This window comes from Equus caballus, chromosome 8 (genome assembly GCF_041296265.1).
Source record: "Equus caballus isolate H_3958 breed thoroughbred chromosome 8, TB-T2T, whole genome shotgun sequence".
In the NCBI taxonomy this organism is placed as follows: Eukaryota; Metazoa; Chordata; class Mammalia; order Perissodactyla; family Equidae; genus Equus; species Equus caballus.
Genome location: NC_091691.1, coordinates 83,353,688 through 83,374,432, shown reverse-complemented (window position 1 = coordinate 83,374,432; position 20,745 = coordinate 83,353,688). Strand labels below are relative to the sequence as shown.

The 20,745-nt window shown below is 42.8% G+C and overlaps 1 protein-coding gene across 8 annotated transcripts in view; it reads left to right on the top strand.

Moving 5' to 3' along the window:
- Positions 1-751: 751 nt before the first annotated feature.
- The window catches only part of FECH (ferrochelatase), a 33,929-nt gene continuing 13,935 nt past the window's right edge, over positions 752-20,745 (top strand). For 3 of the 8 annotated variants that reach the window (XM_070275737.1, XM_070275739.1, XM_070275735.1), the window contains exons 1-5: positions 881-1,111; positions 5,727-5,850; positions 11,362-11,481; positions 12,309-12,457; positions 19,669-19,803. In XM_070275737.1, the coding sequence (XP_070131838.1) occupies positions 1,045-1,111; positions 5,727-5,850; positions 11,362-11,481; positions 12,309-12,457; positions 19,669-19,803 (595 nt within the window). In that variant the 5' untranslated portion in view covers positions 881-1,044. Of the gene's footprint in view, positions 1,112-5,723; positions 5,851-11,361; positions 11,482-12,308; positions 12,458-19,668; positions 19,804-20,745 lie in introns of all 8 variants that reach the window. The other 5 variants (XM_001488915.7, XM_023647865.2, XM_023647866.2 and 2 more) reach the window with 5 other exon arrangements.

The window sequence follows — 20,745 nt, the reverse complement described above, 5'->3', positions numbered from 1 at the left end:
TCTTCTTTCTAAAGCGAATCACCAGTCAAAATACTACATATCGTGATTCTATTCTGCCTCTCCCCCAACCTCCATGTAAGCCCCTTCTGCTTACATGTACATAAGCTCAGTCTGCTCTGTTGACTGTTTTTCCAGTGCACACAGTAGGTGCTCAATACATGCGCAATGAATGAATGATGCCTGAGACCCTTCTGTCCCAAGGGTTGGCCTTATACTCATGCACTGAACTTATGGGCAGGGTGGCGGGGGGAGGAGTGAGGATGTAGGAACGGCCTGAAATGAGGGAAGTTCCGCGTGCGTGGTTGGGGCAGGCGGGTACCCCGTGAAGGTGCACAGACACGGATACTGACAAACCTCACCATACCATCCCTCCAAAAACGCATTTGCCGGACTGGCCTTCGCTTTCCTAAAGTTCTCATGTTGACAGTACAATGCTTGCTTTCTGGTCCCACCTGTCACACTCCGCTACACAGAGATACTCCAGAGAAACTGAGTAATTATGTCATGAGTGTCTAATACAAAATAGTTCCTTTTCCTATTCTGAAAACAAAACATGGTCGGCACATTTGTGCCGTTAACTAGGCAAGCAAATTGGACAACTAAGGCAAAAGCATCCCCATAAGTAATAGTAATGGAAATGTCTGGAAAGTCCTTTGCCGCGTTGTGGCCGCGGTTCCTCCCATGGTCAAGGTGGCACACGCAAGGCGGGCCATCGTCCAGGGCGACCAGGGGTCCGGAAGTCTTCAGACACCCAACCGCGGCGCCGGTGCCGAGAGGCGGCTAGCGCAGCCCCCACCCTTTCTCGCCCTGGGGGCGGCCCCGCATGGGGGCGGGCTCCCCGCGGGAAGCGTGCCTTTGCCTGGCCCCGCCCCGAGGCCCGGCGGCGAATCAGCGGGCGCGCCGCGAGGGCGCAGGGCGCGGCCACGCGAGATAACGCGGCGTGGGTTGGCGGTTAGGTGCTGTGCGGCGCGGCGGTGGCGGGGCCCGCTGCTGAGCGCGGTGCCGCGGGAGGAACCCAGCTCCCGGGCAGCGGCTGCCCGGGGAATGATTTCGGTCGGCACCGACATGGCTGCGGCCCTGCGGTCTGTGGGCGCCCTCCTCCGCGATCGACGTAAGTGGAGGTGTCGCGGCCGCCGCCGAGGCCCGGGTCCCTGCGACGGCGGGGACACTGGGCGGCTCGCGCCGGGCCCCCCTGGCCTGGGGCCTTTCGGGACTGGCGGTGGGCTGCGCAGGAAGCTGCGCTCGAAGGGGCGAGGGGCCTTCTCCTGGGAGGGGCGAGAGGGGGAACGTGGGTGACCCGAGGGCCCTGGGAGGCCGCCAGGAGGGGTCCCCGAGTCCCTTCCGTCAGCTGGGTGGCTGCGAGCAGTGGCTGAACTCAGAGCCTTGGTTCGCATCTGTACAACCAGAATAATGATAGTCACAGGATTGGCGTGAGGAGTACGGGAGGGAGGGTGTGTTAAGGGCCTGCCACAGAGGGGACCGTCACGAAGACAGCATCACCTCCATCGCCATGGGCATCTGCCCTGGGATTCCCTCCCTGGTGTTGGGGGTTTCACTGTGCCCACTGCTGCTCTGCCTTAGCCCCTGGCATCAGCCAGTGTTCACTTGCTCTTGGCTTCAGAACCCACCCCGGGGCAGCCTGGGCTAGTGTTTTCTAGAGCTGCGTGGAGAACAAATAAGACCCATTGACAACCCCACACGTTTCTGATGCAAACCGGGGATGTAAGTTGTGTCCACAGGAGGAGCTGATGGGACCCTGGGTCAGACACACCTGTTTGGGACACTAGCCTGCAGCCTTCCTAACTGACCCTTTGAGCAAGGTACTCAACCTGCCTTGAGCTTTGGTAAACGTAAAAGGAGAAAGGTAATACCTCATAGGCTTGCCATGAAAATGAACTGGATCCAGGTAAAGCCTGTATCAGTGCCTGGAACGCAGTAGATACGTCAGGACCTCAAAATCTTAAGATATTATGGAAAAGGCTGCCACATACGAAGATGCTTAATTAATGCATTTGAACAGTGACTGGACACAGACCTGACTTATTTTTCTAAGAAGTTCTCTAAGTCATCAGTCTGGCACCTACTGAGAGGGGGTGGAGAGAATCCACTCTGAACCTCCATATCTTATTACAGGTACTTTTGTTAGGAAAATAATAAGTACCCAGTGTACATTGAGGATCAGGTCACTAAGGGCACTAGGAGACCAAAGGCATTGTCTCTCAAAAAGGGAAGCACAGAGCCCGTAATGGGGCTGAAAGAAGGATCAAATTGATCTTTTCTTTCATCGACCCTTCTGTGGCAAAGTCTGACAGGCTCTAGATTTGAGGTCATGGAACAATATGAGAAACTTTAAATGATTGGCTGTCCAGGTTATAAATAACTTAAGTGGAAGGATTCAGAAACCATAACAGAGGTAGATTTGAAATCCAGTTGTATTATGGACTCTGATTTTAAGATGTAGTTATAAGACTGTAATCATGTTTGATATGAAAGGATGAGCATTATTTGGGTTAGAAAAAATTAAGTAGTATTTCTGCAAATGAATTCTGAAAGTAAAAGGAAAGCAAAGTTTTACACTCTACAATTTTAGCATATTACAGAATTAATGAGACGCTTCCTAGAGTGGGCTATATACTATATGTATATATTTTTTTATTAGAAAGTTGCTAGAAAAATGAATTGTTTTTCTTTCCAAATTTTCTACACTGGGCGTACATGGTTTTTTGTAATTAGAAAAAAAAATTCTAGAATAATAAGAAAGAGTATCAGTGTTTAAGTAGAAGACAGTAGGACATTTTGGCTCCATACCAGAAAATAACAATTCCCCCAAGTACCTTTTGAAGTAATCTTCATCTTCTATGTGATAGAAAAGGGCTTTATCATATTTACGTACTTGTGTACCTTGCTTTCTGCCCTCCCCTGCCCTACCCCAAAATATCCAAAATACTAAATAATTTGGTTTTGGAGAACCAGTTGATAGCTGTGAACTTCGTAAGTCACAGGTATTCTTTTGAATGATTCACTTATTGGGGTTGTCCAGGATTGGTGAAGTTTCATTTCTTACATCATCTTTTCTTCTGCAGATCCCTCATTTTTGTAGCTTTCATTGTTTGTGGGCTTTTCAAAGGTAGACCGGTTGTTCATGTCAACAGTAGGGTTAGAAATACCCGGTCTTAGTTCATAAGTGGGCAAGTATTCTTACCTCCTGTTTAACCACATGTAGTGCGCCGAGCACTGTTCTTGGGGCTGGATGTAGATTTTTTTCTAATCTTCACAACAGCCCTGCAATGATGGCCTTATCACTCTTTTACAGATGAGAAAATGAGACTAGGAGTGGCTCAGGGAGTTGCCCAGGCTCTGCCACACAGCGTGTTGGTCTTATCTGGGATTTCTGCTTAGATCTCTCTGGCTCCAGAACACATACTCTAAACCACACAATGCTACCTCTGCCTTTGGATTTCTCTTCAGCTGTGAGCTGAGTATATTCAGGAGTTGATCCTTTGTTTGAATGATTACTTTAAATTCCGTCAGCTAGTTGAACACTAATCTTTTGGCAGAAGACACTCATTGTTTCTCTACAACCTTCAGATCACTAGGGGAGAGGTGTGTTTTAGAGAAGTCCTTGAGAGGTGGATGTATTAACCCTAAATCCTGAACGGAAAGGATCCATTATTAGCAGCATCCCCCTCCTCTGAGGATTTGTTCAACCACAGAGAAGAGAATTTTGTGACTGGAGGGCATGGCAATAGTTCGGCAGATCGAAAAGCTCCCAGCTCCCAAATTGTACTAGGAAATACTAATGTACTACTTGGAGACTCTAGTCTCACCCGTATTTTCCCCGACCCCTTTTTTAAGGTTCACAAGAGGAAATCTTATTTTATAACCAGCAGTCAAATTATGGAATGCCAAAGTTCTGTTCTCATACCCCATGGAATCTGATATAATCTCATTCCTATAAGGAATTGCTGGCAGCATTGCGACGTGATTGAGAACCTGGCTAAATCTCATCATGCAGTTCAGAATTGAACTTGTCCAAAATAAGGAGATGTGAGTTGCTTTGAGACTTCATTTGATATGTCAATCTTTGCACTTGCACTTTGAATTGATAAGGATTATTCAGCACAAGGTCATGTAATTGGCTCTGTTGGGAATGTGCACAATCTAGATAGTTGGAAATCTAAGTTGCCTGGAGATACCGTTCTCCTGTATTTCATAGACATGCTTGGTGATAAAAATCAGAGCAGGTGTAGTCGCTATGCTCTAGACACTTAGAAATGAAACTTATAAATGATTAATGCCAGCACTAATCATGTGGCAGACACTGTGCAGAATGCTTCTCTGGTCTTATCTGCTGTGATCCTCACAAGGATCCTGATAGCAAGGTGTCATCATTTTACAGCTGGGGAAACTAAGGCTCAGAGAGATTATAACCTGGCCCCAGTCACTTTACTAGTAAGTGGCAGAGCTGGATTCAGAGTCAGAGCTTCTGGTCCACAGCCAAGTTCCTCCCGTCAAAGGACCCCTTTGACTCACAAGTAGGAGGAGGGAAGCTGACTGATCTTGAGCTGGTTTTGAGCCTGTTAGTCTGAGAATGAGGAAGGGAGGTCATGTGTACAGTGTTGGGCTACAACTGAGTATGGCCCATGGATTCCTCAATTCAGGTGGGTTCTCCAAGCCCACCACTAACTCTTGTGCAGCCCCGGACAAGAGTTCAAATGGAGACCCATATAGCATACATGGAATAGTAAGCTAGCAAACTGAAATATATTCTCTTATCTTACACTGACAAACAGACCTTCATAATGACCTGGAATGGTGAGCTCTCAAACTCTTCTGAGTGCCTGCAGGAATGTGGAGGCCTTCAGAGAGTTGCCTCTGGGCTGCAGGCTTCCCTGCTTCTCTTCCCACTGCTGGCTCTGTCCCGCATTGTGAAGAGTTGTCCATACACATGTGTGGACACCCCAGTCTGTATGTTCAAGCTCCATTCTTGACCCTGCAGACAGCCACCTCTTGGCTACCCTTCAGGTCAAGAGTTGCTTACACTGATAGCATGATGAGCCTTCAGATGGATGGACCCAGGAAAAAGGCCTCTGCAGACCCTGGAGGTGGGGATGGGGCTTTGGAGCAAGGAATTCTGGGGTCCTGAGTACTGGCAGCCTGGTCAGGAATGTAGTGTATGGACTCTAGGGTTCCATGAATCCTTAGCTATGCAGGCCACATACTTGTCAGAGTCCAGGGTCAGTCCTGGGGTTCTCAGCACTGGTGCTTTATTGGAGAAGGCTTGTAGGTAGCCAGGGACCTATGCAACTGGTTGAAAACTGACCCAGTTTCCACGCGTTAAATCTGGTTCTTAACCTTGTCTGTAGGCTTCTCACCTTTCATATGAGCAGCATGCAGCCTGCATGCTTGCATACAGTTTGCATCAGTAACTTTCATAACGTGCAGTGATTCTCATGAGGGATCATATCAAAGTTTATGACCAAAGCGGGGAAAGAAGGTGTGTTGTTTCTAAAAAGGCTCTCTGCAGGTCCTGATAAGTCATCCTAGGGGGCGCCACCACATTCCCTTAAGGGCCTTCACCTGCCTGCAGAGAAATGCTGGGAAAATCACCTCTGCTGTAGCATTTCTTTAAATTTTAAATCCAGGAATTGTGCTCTGAGGACCTCTTCAAAAGAAATTACTTTCCAGCTAGATTTCATTCTGCCACTTTAATTTTGTCACAGTAGTGCATGGCAGCTCAAGGGCCCGTCAGCCGTGGAGGTGCCAGTTGAATGCAGCCACAGCGGCAGGAGCGTCAGAAACAGCCCAACGTGCCAGAAGCCCCAAACCGCAAGTTCAACCTGGGGAGAGGTATGAATCCAATTTTAGATGCTGATAAGGATTTTCTCTTTTTTGATGCAAATACCAGTGGGTACATGTGACTTAGGAGGAACGTTGCTGGGAAAACCCAGTATGTAAGGAGTGTTGTTATTTTCTTGGCTTCCTTTCAATAGCTGTTAAACTACAGATTTCATCCCCATAGGACTTTTAAGATTTTTTTTGAATTTTTACAGATTTTTAAGTTATTATTTATTTTCCAGCTTTGTTGAGGTATGATTGACAAGTAAAAATCCCACAGGGCTTTTGTTAAAGGACACAGAGTTGAGTATAGTCTGCAAATTGTGTAGGAATTTACTTCTGGAATATGTCAGGTAACACAAATTATATGTATGCTGGAAATGTATTTGTGAACCTAACATAATTATACCTAGAAATGTATTATCCTGTACAGGATGAAGGATAGCTAATCTACCAAGAATTTCTATGGTAAACTCTACCATCATTTTTCATCTGTTAACACAGTGAACATAATTATAAATGCCGTAATAAGATTTATAACTTATTAAAGAAATAAAGTACGTGTTTCATACCTCAGCTCTGCTGTTTGTGGGTGGACGTCAGCAGGCATGGTGTTGTTGCTGGGTGTCCTTCTCCCTAATAGAAACCACATCTGTTCTCAAGTCTTCCTCAGGTACAGAGGCAACAGAAGACTATAAAGGGCAGTTGTTTGGATGAGAACATAGAGAAAAACAGTGCACTTTGACACTAGGCAGAGTGAAAGAAAGAAAGTAGCTATGAACTCTTAACACCTTCATCTTTCTGGTAGACGAGATGTTCTGTAAAAGTTATACAGCTTTGAAAATAAAGTAGTCTTATTTTGTGTTGTTTTACACTGTATAATCATGGGTACATTGAGCACTAAATAAACTGAGGTTTATAGGGGATAGAGCATTAGGGGCGGGGCCCCAAATCCTCTTCCTTCAACTCTCTCTCCTCCTAAACGATGGAATCTGATGAGGAAGACAAGAAGCACAGACACTGTCTCCATCCTGGCGGCATGTTGAGCAGGCTACCCTTCCTCCTTGTCCCCCACAGTCGCTCGTTTCTCACCTCAGCCATAGTACAAAGTGCTCTAAGTACTTGGGGTACTTGGTGTAACCTGAAGAACTGATTCGATGTGGAACCTGGAAGAAAAATGATTTCAGTAATATATTATCCTAGTGGCAAAAGGCAATAATATAAGTAGCCTTAATATTAAATTATTAAAATTAAATAAGAATCTTAAAAAATGCAAATTCTATTAAGTAACTTTATATCGTGATTATACAGAAGAAATAAGTTCATTTTAGAAAATACAGACAGGCAGAAAAGGATCAAAAAATCACTGATAATCTCACCACCCAATATTTTGTCTCTATATATCTATTAATATTCACTTAGTAGATATTTACCAAATGTGACAATACTACATCTACTATTTTTATAGCTTCCTCTTTATTTACTGTGTCACCATATAAATATAAATATTATAAATTATTTTAACAGCTTAAGAGTAATTTAATAAATAATAATTTATTCAGTCCCATATTATGGGGGATATAGGTTATTTCTAATGTTTGGGTATTAGAGATGATGAAGTGGTGAGTCTCTTTGTGAATCATTCTTTTTTATTTTATTTTATTTTAATTAATTTTTTTTCTTGAGGAAGATTAGCCCTGAGCTAACATCCGCCGCCAATCCTCTAGTTTTAGCTGAGGAAGAGCGGCCCTGAGCTAACATCTGTGCCCATCTTGCTCTATTTTATATGTGGGACACCTGCCGCAGCAGGGCTTGATAAGCAGCGCGTACATCCATACCTGTGATCTAAACCAGTGAACACGGGGCTGCCGAATTGGAGCGCTCAAACTTAACCACCATGCCACCTGGCCAGCTCCTCTTTGTGAATGATTCTGATGCTACACATTATGAAGGCATTTTGCTGTTTAGTGCTTAGACTAGACTAGACTGGATGATGCTAGACTGGACACTGCTAGACCAGGAGTCAGCACACTTGTTCTATAAAGGGCTAGACAGTAAACTTTTTAGGCTTCATGGACCATTTGGTCTCTTTTTGCTGCTCTTCAACTCTGCTGTTAGAATGTGAGGGCAACCATAGATAATATGTAAACAAGCAGAGCTGTGTTCCAATAAAACTTTATTTATAAAAACAGGTAGTAGGGGAGGAGGGTGTGACTTTGGCATATGGCTGTAGTTTGCCAGACCCTGGTCTAGAGGCAGCTTAGATCCTCAGGCCAGTTACATCTCGTAGGTTTAATGAGGAGCTGGGATTTGTTTCTTTATCTTGATGCTGACTGTATATGGTAGAATAGAATTACTCTATTGCTTTATTAATTGATGAGCTTAAGTTTCTGTTATGTACAATTAATAGTTCAAAGGAAAAACCTGATATTTGAGAGTCTTAGAATATAAAAATGGCAAAATGTTGAAACCTTTTGAAATGAGAAGTTTTAAATGTTTTACTCTATACACTTTTACATTGAAACAAAGAGAACTTACCCATTCAGACCTTGGTCTCAGATGTGCTTTGTCTGGAGAGGAGAAGGGACAGAGTCTCTTGACTAAAGCTTTGCTCTTCACATTCTGGAATAGAGGGGTGTCAGACTACGGCTTACTAATGCGCCATTCGTCATGCACAACACCGTTTTGAATTAAGTGCACGTGTATTTAGATATTTTTAAACTGTGTGCATCTCTTTCATGTATAAGATGAACATGTTTTGCAAAACATAGGTTTGCAGGGCAGAGTAATGTCCCATTTAAAGCCACTCTTGTTCTGAGCTCAGGTGTTATAGATGAAAAACAGTTCTAAATCCCGTTTGCACATTGATACCCTCCGTGGCTTAGGTAAGTCTCTTAGCCTCGAGTTTCTTAACCAGTAATCTCTTAACTGGCAGCAATCCATGGAAAAATGTGCTTAATTTATTGTGAGTCACAGATTTTGAGGGTGAAAGACAGGATCCCAGGAGGGCACTGGTGGTCTAAGTAGAAAGATTAAGGGAATATTACAGTTTCACAATATAATGAATCTGGAATTTTGAGGTATAAAGAAAAGAAAACCAAATACCAGTTTGTTAATTCATTGATGGGACTTCTGGTCAGTGGGGGTGGAAAAGGTATAGAACAATGACATCTTCACAATAGTTGCTTAGTTTAGTAAAAGGAGGTTAAAGTCCCTTCCTCTAAAACAGTGGTTCTTAAGAGAGGGTGGGGGAGCGTTTTGCAGCCTGGGACATATTTGACAGTGTCTGGAGACATTTTTGGTTGTCACAGCTGGGGTGGGGTGGGTGGTATTGCCATCTAGTAAGTAGAGGCCAGGGTTGCTACTGAACCTCCTACAGTGCACAAGACAGCCCCCACAGCAAAGGATGATCCAGCCAGAATGTGAGTAGTGCTGAGGTTGAGAAACCCTAGTCTGAGACCATGATGTGAAAAGTGAACTTAGTTAATCTTTATAATGGGGTCTAAATGAGAAAATCCCTGACTTCATTGTAATGGAACTTTTCCCTTTCCCTATGAATTGGTTCTTATTTTGAAAATTTAGGCTAAGAATTCATATTTACACTTTATTCACCTACAGTGTGTGTGATCAGGAAAATGGTTTCCACCTGTATAAATTTAACATACTGTGCTGCCTAATATTATCGCCAAATGTTGTTAACAATTGTTTAAAAATTGCAATTCGAATGTCATCATGTCTTTAGTTTTAGAACACATTAAGAATAATCTTCCAAAAGAGAGCCATCTTGACAGCATTGGCTTAGTTACTATGGTAGCTAGAGGTGGTCTTGATGGAGGAGATTTAGAAAATGCATTTGTAATAATGGTGTTTTAGATAAACGTCAGGCTGCTTATTTCTCAGCTGCTTTATCGAGAGTGAATGGAGAGTAGATCCATGCAACAGAATATTATTTAGCCGTAAACAGGAAAGAAGGACTGATTCAGCCTACACCCTTGAAAATTTTATGCTAAGTAAAGGAAGCCAGGCACAAAAGGCTATCTATTATATGATTCTGTTCCTATGAAATGTCCTAAATAGACAAATACATAGACCTAGAAAGTGGATTGGGGAGTTGCTGGGGCTGAGGGAGAATGGGTGATGAGTATAAGGTTTCTTTGTGGGGTGGTGAAAATGTTCAGGAATTAGATAGTTGTGATGGTTGCATACCCTTGTGAATATATTAAAAGCCACTGAATTGTAAAGTTTAAAATGTCAGATTTTATGGTGTGTGAATTATATCTAAATTTTCTAATGCAAAAAAAAAAAGGATGAATGAAGAAACACTCCTTGTCCTTTAGTTCTGCACCTGCAGACTCATTCACTGCCATCAGTGGCCACCGTTCATGGGAACACACAGGCCCCCAGTTCTCCACAGTACTGTCTCAGGCTCTGACCTCATAGTTCAGAATCTCTAGTCGTGGTCTTCTGTGGCTCCCAGAAGCACACAGCAGGCTCTCTCTCTGCTCCAGCTTCACTTTGCCCCCTGGTGGGGTTAGGGAGTAGAGAACTCCTCCTGGACTGGCTCACCTTGGGCTACGTAGGCTCCAGAGCTGCTCTGGATTTTAGAAGTGTGCATTTTTGCTGTCTTTTTGTGTTTTTAATTTCCCAGAAGCTGCTTGACCTAAAACTTTTGTTACAGAGTTTTGCTTTCTTTTCGCTATTTCTTCTTACTCATTCAGTGCTTGATTCTTTAGCCTGGGACTAATTTGAGTAAGTTAGAGCAGTGTCTTACAGGAATTACCTAACCCGTGGATTTAGATGAAGAATGGAGGGCTGAGTGTAAAGTGAGAACTGTAGTTTATTATAGCGGGAGACACTGAAGAAGGACTAAGAAGAAGGCAGGCTCTGGAGAAGGAGGCAGAGTAGTAAGAAATCATTTGTCAGTAGTAAATAATTGACTAAAGAGAAAGGAGCAGAGTGGGAGATGGGTTGGTATACTGTGGAGGTTTAATGGCTTCTCTGTGTCTAATAGAACTTACTGTGTGCCAGATCATGCTAAATGACTAAGGACATTATCCGTTTAATTCTCAAAACAACCTTTTGATGTTGGTGGTGGACTCTTTATTTTACAGATGAGGATACTAAAGTTTGGAGAGGTCAGGTAACCTGTGTATCCATAAGGCTTTCACATGAACAGGTGCTTCAGCTGCAGGACAGTTTTAGATTTCTCTCGTGACTTTCAGTCCCTGAAGATTGGGATCTTGGTACAGCGCTGCCAGTTTAATAGGGAAACATTTCGAGCCTGCTGAAGGTTGGTGCCTTGGATGGAGCTAGGACATGAAGGCCAGAGTCTGAGCTGGGACCATGCAGAACTGGAGGCCTCCTGCATTTGCAGATAGGTAGCCACGTGATGGCAGTGAAAAGATCTGTATGTTTTTACCTTTGCTTCGAACAGATTAGATGAGAGTTTGCTAGCTGGACCAAGATTCTACCCTAAAGGAAAATAAGAAGTATTACAAATCAACTGTTGCATTTTATTTGTAGAAAGCCGAAAACAGGAATATTAATGCTGAACATGGGAGGCCCTGAAACCCTTGGAGAAGTTCATGACTTCCTTCTGAGGCTCTTCTTGGACCGAGACCTCATGACACTTCCTATTCAAAAGTAAGATACACATAAACACTTGCATTTGTTCATAACTTGTGCAATGTGTTTTGCCTTACATGTATCTCAGTTCTATAGTTTCAAAAAAATAAATGGTTTTAATGCATATCTGGTAGTGGCTAGAGCAGCATTATTATTTTCTATTAGATATAAGAAGGATATGCTCTTTTTTCGTTTAAAATAAGTTTTTGTAATGAAAAGTTTATACATGCATAGGATAAAAAAATGCAAATAGAATAAACTGTTCAAAGTAAAAAGCAAATGTGTCTTTCACCTTGGCCTCTAGTCTCCCAGTTATCCACCCTGGAGGAAATAGTCCATGCATATCTAGTCCTTCATACATACACACACATGTTTAGGTTGTTTACAGTGTTACAGTGAACATTCTTGTGTACATATCTTTGCTCAAATATGCAAGTACATCTGTAGAATTAATATGCATTTTCTTAAATTAAGACGAATGTGTACTTCCTAATATTTTTTATGTCCTAGTTCCTGCTAGGTTCAGGATCAAGAGGTGTGAAGATAGTGGCTGGCACATGTCCAGCGTCTCTGCACAGGTGTTTGGTGTCCTGAATCTTCAGGGTGTGCTGGTGGAACAACTTGTGGGCAGAGGCGGCTGTGCCTCAGATAGTGTCTAGTTTTGTGTCTCTAATCTAGGCCAAATTGCTGGCTGTTGTCAGTGACCTCAGGGTTCTGTTTCTAAAGGCTTGATCTTGTCAGGCTCTTCTTAAAATTTTGCTTATCTTTTCTTTATTGAGAAGAAAATGTTTCTGAGGTTGCTAATGTGGAATAAAATTTACTTCCCTACATGTTAAATGATTTAGTAAGCTGGCACCAATCATCGCCAAACGCCGAACCCCCAAAATTCAGGAGCAATACCGCAGAATTGGAGGCGGATCCCCCATCAAGATGTGGACTTCCAAGCAAGGAGAAGGCATGGTAAAGCTGCTGGACGAGTTGTCCCCACACACCGGTACAGTGTTTCTTAATCAGCATCTCACTAGGGTTTCTTTTTCAAAGTAGTTAGAAATTCAAAACATTCTTGGATGCCAAATGCAGTTCTTTGTCCCGGCAGCTCTCGATTTGTGGGGGTTCCCATGTGACGCACAGTCATTTAACTCAGTTCCTGAGGCATTATCCTTTGTCCTTGGCAGTGTAGCCTTTTCTGTTACTTCCTTATGTTGCAAATAAAAAAGCTAGAGATTTGGAACATTAGTTTCGAAAGGAAGTTTGAGGTGTGTGTTAGGTTGAGTAGATTAATAGGAAGAGGCTACATATCATGAATAAAAGGTGCACATATCATGCCCTGGAAGAAATCTTCTGGAAATGGATTGAGGCTGCTGCTTATTGCCTTTTCTTTCTGTGTGAATAGCTATTTAGATCAACATTTAGAGCACAATTAGCTAGTTGTCACTGAAGCCATGAGATTCTAAGCAACTTTTCAGCAAGTGCTTTCAGCTCTCGGCAATGCCACCATTGTGAGGCATTTAAGTGCCCTGTTGGACGTGACACTAAAAAGAGGATTGCATTTGGTAACTGTCCTCTGAGAACCTCTAACGCAGAATCATCACATGCAGAATGAAACACTACAGGAGTGAACTGTAAGCGCATATGTAATCGCATTCAAGACACCGTAGTTTGCAGGTCACATATTGTCCTTGTATAATACTAAGACACAAAAAACTCTGCCAGTTAATTTTAAGACAGTGTCTATTGTATATGCGGACCAATAGGAGAAATGTTAAAACAAAAAATGTGCATCTTAGGACACATGAAATACATTAATTGCGGATATATTTTAGGGCTTCAGGATTGGGAAAGGAGTGTGACACAGTGGAGACTTGCAAAGGGCAGCCCTACTAGGCAGGACCAAAAGCATTTCCTTTTCTGAGAAGACGACACTGAGCGTCAGCCCGAGTTGCTGTCAGGATCCACCGTTTCACATCACACGCAGGGACACAGGGCTCTGGCCCTCAGCAGATCGTCTCACTTGGAAAATTGTTCAGTTGTGCTTCTGAATATTAGGTTTGCTTCCTGCCTTCCCTTGTGGCTCAGGGGCGTGTCTTATACAGTTCAGGCACACATGCCACAGTGAATCTTCTAAAATGTTTGTTGAGGGGAAACTTGGCTGACCTCTACTCACGCTTACTTCATAGAGAACAAACTCTCTGGTTATTAACAGTTTATCATGATAAAAGGCTTAGTGTGAATCAGATCTGCAGTTGCTATGCTGTTTTCAGTGGAAAAAGGAGGTGGGGGGGTGCCATGTTTTCTGTGATGTGTTAGTATAGTGCCCATAACCATATAGGACTGTTGCAGAGTTGTCAGACTTGAAAAAGGATTACAGATGGAAGGCATGCTTCCCGCCGCCTCCGCTGTCTGGTGAGGCCGCTGGGTTGTCCAGGTCAGACAAGCCAGTGGTGGCCGTGGCCTCCCAGGTTGTCCTGGAAAGAGTCCCATGGAATGACCTGGATTTAATCCAGTGTCCCACTTATTATGAAACATCTGATCATTTTATTATTTTTTTTAAATGCAGAGTTTATATAACAAGCCAATTTTTGCCAAATTCCCATTCTAATAGGAATTGTTAATAATGATCAACAACATCTAACATGGTACTTAGTAGATGCAGTTTTTAAGGAATATAATTCAGTTGTGACCATGACTGGGTAAGGTAGGTGTTATCTCCCTTACAGAGATGAGGAAATAGACACAGTTAAGTAACTTAACCGAAGTCGTACAACTTGTACCTGATACTGGCCAGTCTGGTTTAGAGCATAACTTTCAACTGCTCTGTAATTCCTTTCTATGCAAATCCCTGTTCTACAAATTTATATCAGTTGGGGTTCTGACTTTATGATCGTATGATCATTTTAATATGTGGCCATTTAGTCCAAAGAGAGGAAGTTACAAGCATCTAGACTCTACGATTAGTTATCTCCTTCTTTGATAGGGACCAAAGAATAATAATATCCACTTCATATTTTCATAGTCAAAATTGTAAGAGTAATTTTTTTAAAAAAAATCAGTTATTAAGCATTCTATCTTATAGAGACCTATATGGAAACAAAAATCTATTATTCTTCATTATAACTTTGGGGATAAGTTTAGGGAAGCCATGAAGCACAAATCATCTTGGTGGCTTGCCTGTCCAGTCACTAAATCGTTACTAATGTGGCAAGAAATCATCTTTCTCTCTTCTTTCACTTGCCCATCTGATCACTCCCTCACCCACTCTTTCATCCATTAATTCCCACATCCATCCATTCCTCTTCCATCCACCCGCCACCAGATACTTATAAGCACTGACCACATGTCAGGTATCATGACGAGGGATAAAGTAGTGAATAAGTCGCGTCCTTACCTCCATGGAGCTAAGTTTCCTGGTAGTTTGCACAAAGGCAAGAAGTAAATTCTCTTGGGGCTGCTTTTGAGTTCTTTGGATCTTGGAACTTTGTCCAGGGCCAGGTCCTGGGAGGGCATTGGTACTGTTGACCCTTTGGCCAATCACCATCCTTTGTGGCCCAAGCTTGGGACTCTCTGAGGCAGGCAAGTTAAAGTACTACTTTCTCCTGCATGGTGGATGACTAACTAATCATTTTGGCAGACCTGCTTTGAGGGTATGGTAGTGGTGCTTAATGAAGCCCAAGACCACCCACTCATTCGTTTATCAGTGGCCCAGTGAGTGCCCTGCACTGTTCAGAGTCGAAAAGCCTGGTTTCTACTTAGAAGTTGTTTCCAGTTTAGTGGGACCTTGCTGCTGCAGGCCAGTCTGCCTAAGGGGCAGAGAGAAAATCGTTTGAAGATGCATTGGAGAGATGCTCTACAAAACGTCTATGAGGGCTGATGATCACACAGAGTGTGGATGTAGGAAACATGACATAGCCTCAAGGTTTGGAAACTTCTTTGGGAGAACTTTGCATTGAAGAACAAGAAGATCACAGGTGTGGCTCTGTGGCCCTCAGGGGCTCGCCAGATTGCCTGGAAGGAAGTTGCTGGTCCTCCTGCTCTTGCTCCACTGAGTGGACCTGAAGCTCGGCATGAAGGACCCAAGTGCTTCTTAGGGTGGGAATAGCAGTCGGTTCCCTCCCTCCCCACTTCGTGCTGCTTTTCCTGCCTGCTTTCTGGTTTCTTTGTTTCTCCCTCTCTTCATCTCTTTCTTCTTCCTCCTGTCTTCTTATATTTTCTTTTCTGCAAAATTATAAAGTTTGCTTTTGAACTATGTCTATTTGTTTATGTCTATTTGGAAAAGCTCTTTTTAGGCAAAAAGTGAGGATTACAAACATAAGAATGTTTAATACTCCCATTTTTTAGGGAAATAGTTGCTGCTTGGTAGCCAGTATAGAAATTTTGAGACCTGCACTGACTTTGCATAGAATTGACCAACTGACTAATACAGTGAGTTTCAGTCCTGTCCTGCTTGCCTGTCCATCATGCGACTGTGTGTGTCTCTCGATGATGGGGATGGTTCTGAGAAATGTGTCGTTAGGCAATTTCATCGTCGTGTGAGCATCACAGAGTATAGTTACACAAACCTAGATGGTATCGCCTACTACACACCTAGGCTTTGTGGTACTCATCTCATGGGACCACCGTCGTGTATGTGGTCTGTTGTTGACTGAAGCGTTGTCATGCAATGCATGACTGTATGTGAGGGAATTTAACTTGGAATTGGTTTCATATAGTTACATTACATTGCAGTAATTTAGGGACTACAGAAAGAAATAGATGAGAAGTGTAATCCTTTCATGAAAAGTCTAAATATAAAAATATAAAAAATTTTAGTTATGTAGATTATAACTGCTTTTAATGAAGTTATAGGTAAGTGCTACTCAGTAGAATAATTTCGTTGTTCTTTATAAAATGCATTACAGAGAGGAGCATGGGTTCTTGTTCAGATTCAGATGGAGCTGGCTTCCCCATGCCTCGTTGTCTGATTCCAGGCATGAAATCATGTTGTGTGATTACTCACCCCACTAAAGCTCCTCTTGAAAATGGGGATAACAGAACTCAACTCCTTGGATCATTGTGAAAATTAAATAAGATAATCCTGGAAGGCATTAGTGTGGTGCATAGTACATGACACTCAGTAAATGTGAGCTTGTTTATAATTCGTCATTGGCATAGGGTTCATGATCTAATACAAATTAAAGGCATCATGCTATATGTATTTCAAACCTTTGTCTCAGGGAGTCATGTTCAAATCAAACATTTGAGGTATTGTACTTGCTAAATTAATGGACTGGAAATTAATGAAGTTTTGCTGTTTAAATATCTGGTTTTTCTGTTCAGTCCTTTTTTCCTTTTGTAGTTCTCACTGGAGAGTGTTCACTGGGTAGCCGCTCTGAGGGTAGACTAGGCCAGGCCAGCAAGTAGTGTGTTTTGAACTCAGTCTGGCCAGATGTGGTGCTGGTTAACACCCAGGAGGCTCCTTCTCCCCACGCTCTGCTGGGGACAGCCAGCTGCAGTGGGAAATCTATCCTGACCAGCAAGGAGCCTCTGTGAACACTTGTTGTTTCCTCAGGATAGGCCCAGTCAGAGAGAGCACATTGTCACTTTCTGTAAAATGTGTTTTTGGAGGCCATCAATTGGACAGTTTAGAAAGCATTATCTGTTCTTGCCAGAGTATTCAACTGTCTCTCACTTCAAAATGTGGTCACCACCCTGCGTTTATGTGTGAGGGCAGCCTCTCCACCTTTCTTAGGCTGCAGTATTTGAGGAACTCTCAGACCCTAGGCATTTAGGCTGCAGCTTCCCAGTACTGCACAGGTGAAAAGAACATGTGGGGAGCTGGTTGACCTGCAGCATTGGGGGCTCTTCTTATATCAGTCTCATAAGTGTATTGTCTCAAAATAGGTTAGAAAGCAGATTCCACTTCAACCTCAGCTCAGCTCACCAAGAGCTCCTTAAAAATGGACTTGGTGAGGGGCAAGCCCAGTGGTGTAGTGGTTAAGTTTACATGCTCTGCTTTAGCAGCCCAAGGGTTCACGGGTTCGGATCCTGGGCGTGGACCTACACACCGCTCATCAGGCCATGCTGTGGTAGTGTCCCACATAAAAAATAGAGGAAGATTGGCACAGATGTTAGCTCAGGGACAACATTCCTCAAGCAAAAAGAGGAAGATTGGCAACAGATGTTAGCTCAGGGCCAGTCTTCCTCACCACTCCCCCCAAAAAAGATGGACTTGCTGATATTGTGATAGTTGGCAGTTTAGCATGAACCCCATAATCTTTCAACAGTCAGTCATTTGGAGTTGGCTTCCAGGGTCACTCTGCTGTGTTCTAACTGCAGTTCACCATATTTTATGCAAGAGACCATAAAATTGGTGACTTAGAAGGGACAGACAGCTGAGAATGATTCTGTTTACACCCTTCCTTCCTCTTTTTGTAGACCCCAACCAGAGAATATCTAATCAGACTCCTTCCCATGCACAGACATACTTCTCTCTTCCATCGGTATTCTGCTTCTGTCCTTGGTAATATGCTCCGTTGATTCACAGTTCCCTGGGTCAAGTTATTGAGGAAATTTTATATATATATATAAAACATAATGGGTGTGTGTATATATAATGCTCCTGCTAATGCTTGAACAGTATTAGCATCTTAGATTTACTATTACTTAATGTTTATGTAGTGTGTTCTCCATATCATCCTTGGGTATAAGTTAGTGTAATTCTATGAAAAGACAAGGAAGCAAGCCTGGGTCACTTTAGGAAACTTTCAGTTTTATGATTTTATAAATGCCTAAGAAATTGAGTGGTTGTAGATGCTTTTAAAATATAGGGGGGAAGATACAAGAGGATAAAGGAGGAGATAGAAGAAGGGATTGGTAAAGTGATGGGGGAAGGAATGCAAAGATGTGTGCTGACTTGAGCCATTTAGGTGTCAAGAGCAATTATTTTAAATCCCAGTTGGTGCCTCCAATTTAAGAATTGTTGTTGGGGGGCCGGCCTGGTGGCGCAGCCGTTAAGTTTGTGCGTTCCGCTTTGGTGGCCCGGGGTTCGCCGGTTCAGATCCTGGGTGCAGACATGGCACCGCTTGGCAAGCCATGCTGTGGTAGGCATCCCACATATAAAGTAGAGGAAGATGGGCATGGATGTTAGCTCAGGACCAGGCTTCCTCAGCAAAAAGAGGAGGATTGGCAGCAGTTAGCTCAGGGCTAATCTTCCTCAAAAAAGAAAAAAAAGTTGTTGGATTTTTTTCATATATTAAATGAGGAGAGTCATTTCAGTCATTTGTTATCAATAAACTTTTGTTGAGGATCTCCAGTTTTATACAAACTCGGTGATCTGGGGTGTAAGGGAACAGGAGGAGGGAACTCCAGTGGTGGAAGCAGGCTGGGGGCATGGAAGGAGCATGGGCTTTGGGGTGAGGAGACCCATGTTATAATTTCAGCCCCACCATCTGCCAGGTGTGACTTTGGGTGGGTTCATTAACCTTTGAGAGTCTCTGTTTCCTTATCTGAAAAATGGGGTCTAAATGAGAAAAAAAAAAGTTAAATTTTTACCCTGGTATCTGGTACATAAGAGGAGGTGCACTTGAAGAATAAGTGCTGGTTCTTTCTTCCCTTCTCCTGAGTCTCTCTTGTCTCAGCCAAGAGCAGAGAATAAGACACAGAAGCTTAAGTTTTAAAAACCATGTGCTGGGGCCGGCCCGGTGGCACAGTGGTTAAGTGCGCACGTTCCGCTTTGGTGGCCTGGGGGGGTTCGTTGGTTTGGATCCCGGTTGCAGACATGGCGCCGCTTGACAAGCCATGCTGTGGTAGGTGTCCCGCATATAAAGTAGAGGAAGATGGGCACGGATGTTAGCTCAGGGCCAGTCTTCCTCAGCAAAAAGAGGAGGATTGGCAGCAGTTAGCTCAGGGCTAATCTTCCTCAAAAAAATTTAAAAAAAGTAATACTTGATAATTACTATTACTAGTATAGTAAAAAAAAAAAAAAAAGTGCTAAGTAAAGGTGTGTCTGGTGGAGTGAGGAGGTTGATTCCAGAAAATAGTGATTAAAAGTCCATGTACTAGCTGAAGCCTGGATAAAATCCAAGGAATATTCTAAACTAGACACACTATCAGCATCACAGGAAGTTAGGTTAACTGTTCTTTGTTCTGGGCATTGCATTGTGTTTGGCAATTCCGAGGAATCTATATAAAGATTAATACTTTCTCTTTTCCACACATGCTTCCTAATAGCCCCTCACAAATACTATATTGGATTCCGGTATGTCCATCCTTTAACAGAAGAAGCAATTGAAGAGATGGAGAGAGATGGGCTTGAAAGGGCTATTGCTTTCACACAGTATCCACAGTACAGCTGCTCTACCACAGGTAAGGGCTTCTCTTTGACAGTGGGAGGGAGGATATGGTCCTGGAAGAGATAACCAGGGAAGCTGAGTGCAGAATGAAAGGATAAATCATTCTCTATTTGAATGGCAAATCCAACCTGTCTGCTTTAAACACGAGAGTTCAGGTCAGTCCATTTGAAATCTCATGGTTCATCTATCCCTTGAGTTATTGGCCAGTGGGCTGAGAATTACAAATGGTAGGTGGGAGGTGGTGGCTGCTAGTGTTCTGTGCTTTAATGCAGTCGTGTAATAGATCAGTAATGAACCTTGAGCCACTTTCCATGTTTGTGTAATAAACCTTATTTTTATGGCTACCCTAATATTCTTATTAATGTAGCAAAGATGGTAGCTGCTTTCATTTTGAAAGCAGAGGTGCTCATACAATGTAGGAAATATTGGTATGTTTTTTTGTTATGCTTCAGTTATGGGTTGTTTACTGGTTAAACCAATGCTCAGTGTGAGGTTCCCTTTGTAAACTTCTCTTAGTGGTGTAGATTTTGGAAAATATTACTACTTGTTGTTTCTTATATATTTAATTGGAGCTGGAGAGTAGTCTGTGTTTGCCGATCGCTGTATCATTAATTGTAGGTAAAGCTTCTACTGTCACACACAAATACATTTTCATTCTATATAAATACATTTTGTTTTATTTCAAGGATTGAGGTCAGCTCATTTTTACTCACAAATAGCTTTTGTATATTATTATCTATTATTTCTGTATCTATAAGGAGAATCAAAACTACTGGAACGCATATTCACAGCCCGTTGTGTGCTTTAAATATTTGTTCAAAGCACCTATGAAAATGCCTGAGTTCTCAGAAACCCTCAAGAGTCTGAGCTGTGATTTATTTTGGAAATGTACCTCTGCAACTTCAAAATAGTAATCTATTGTTGGAGAATGAATCAGAGTTTATAAATTTCTAAA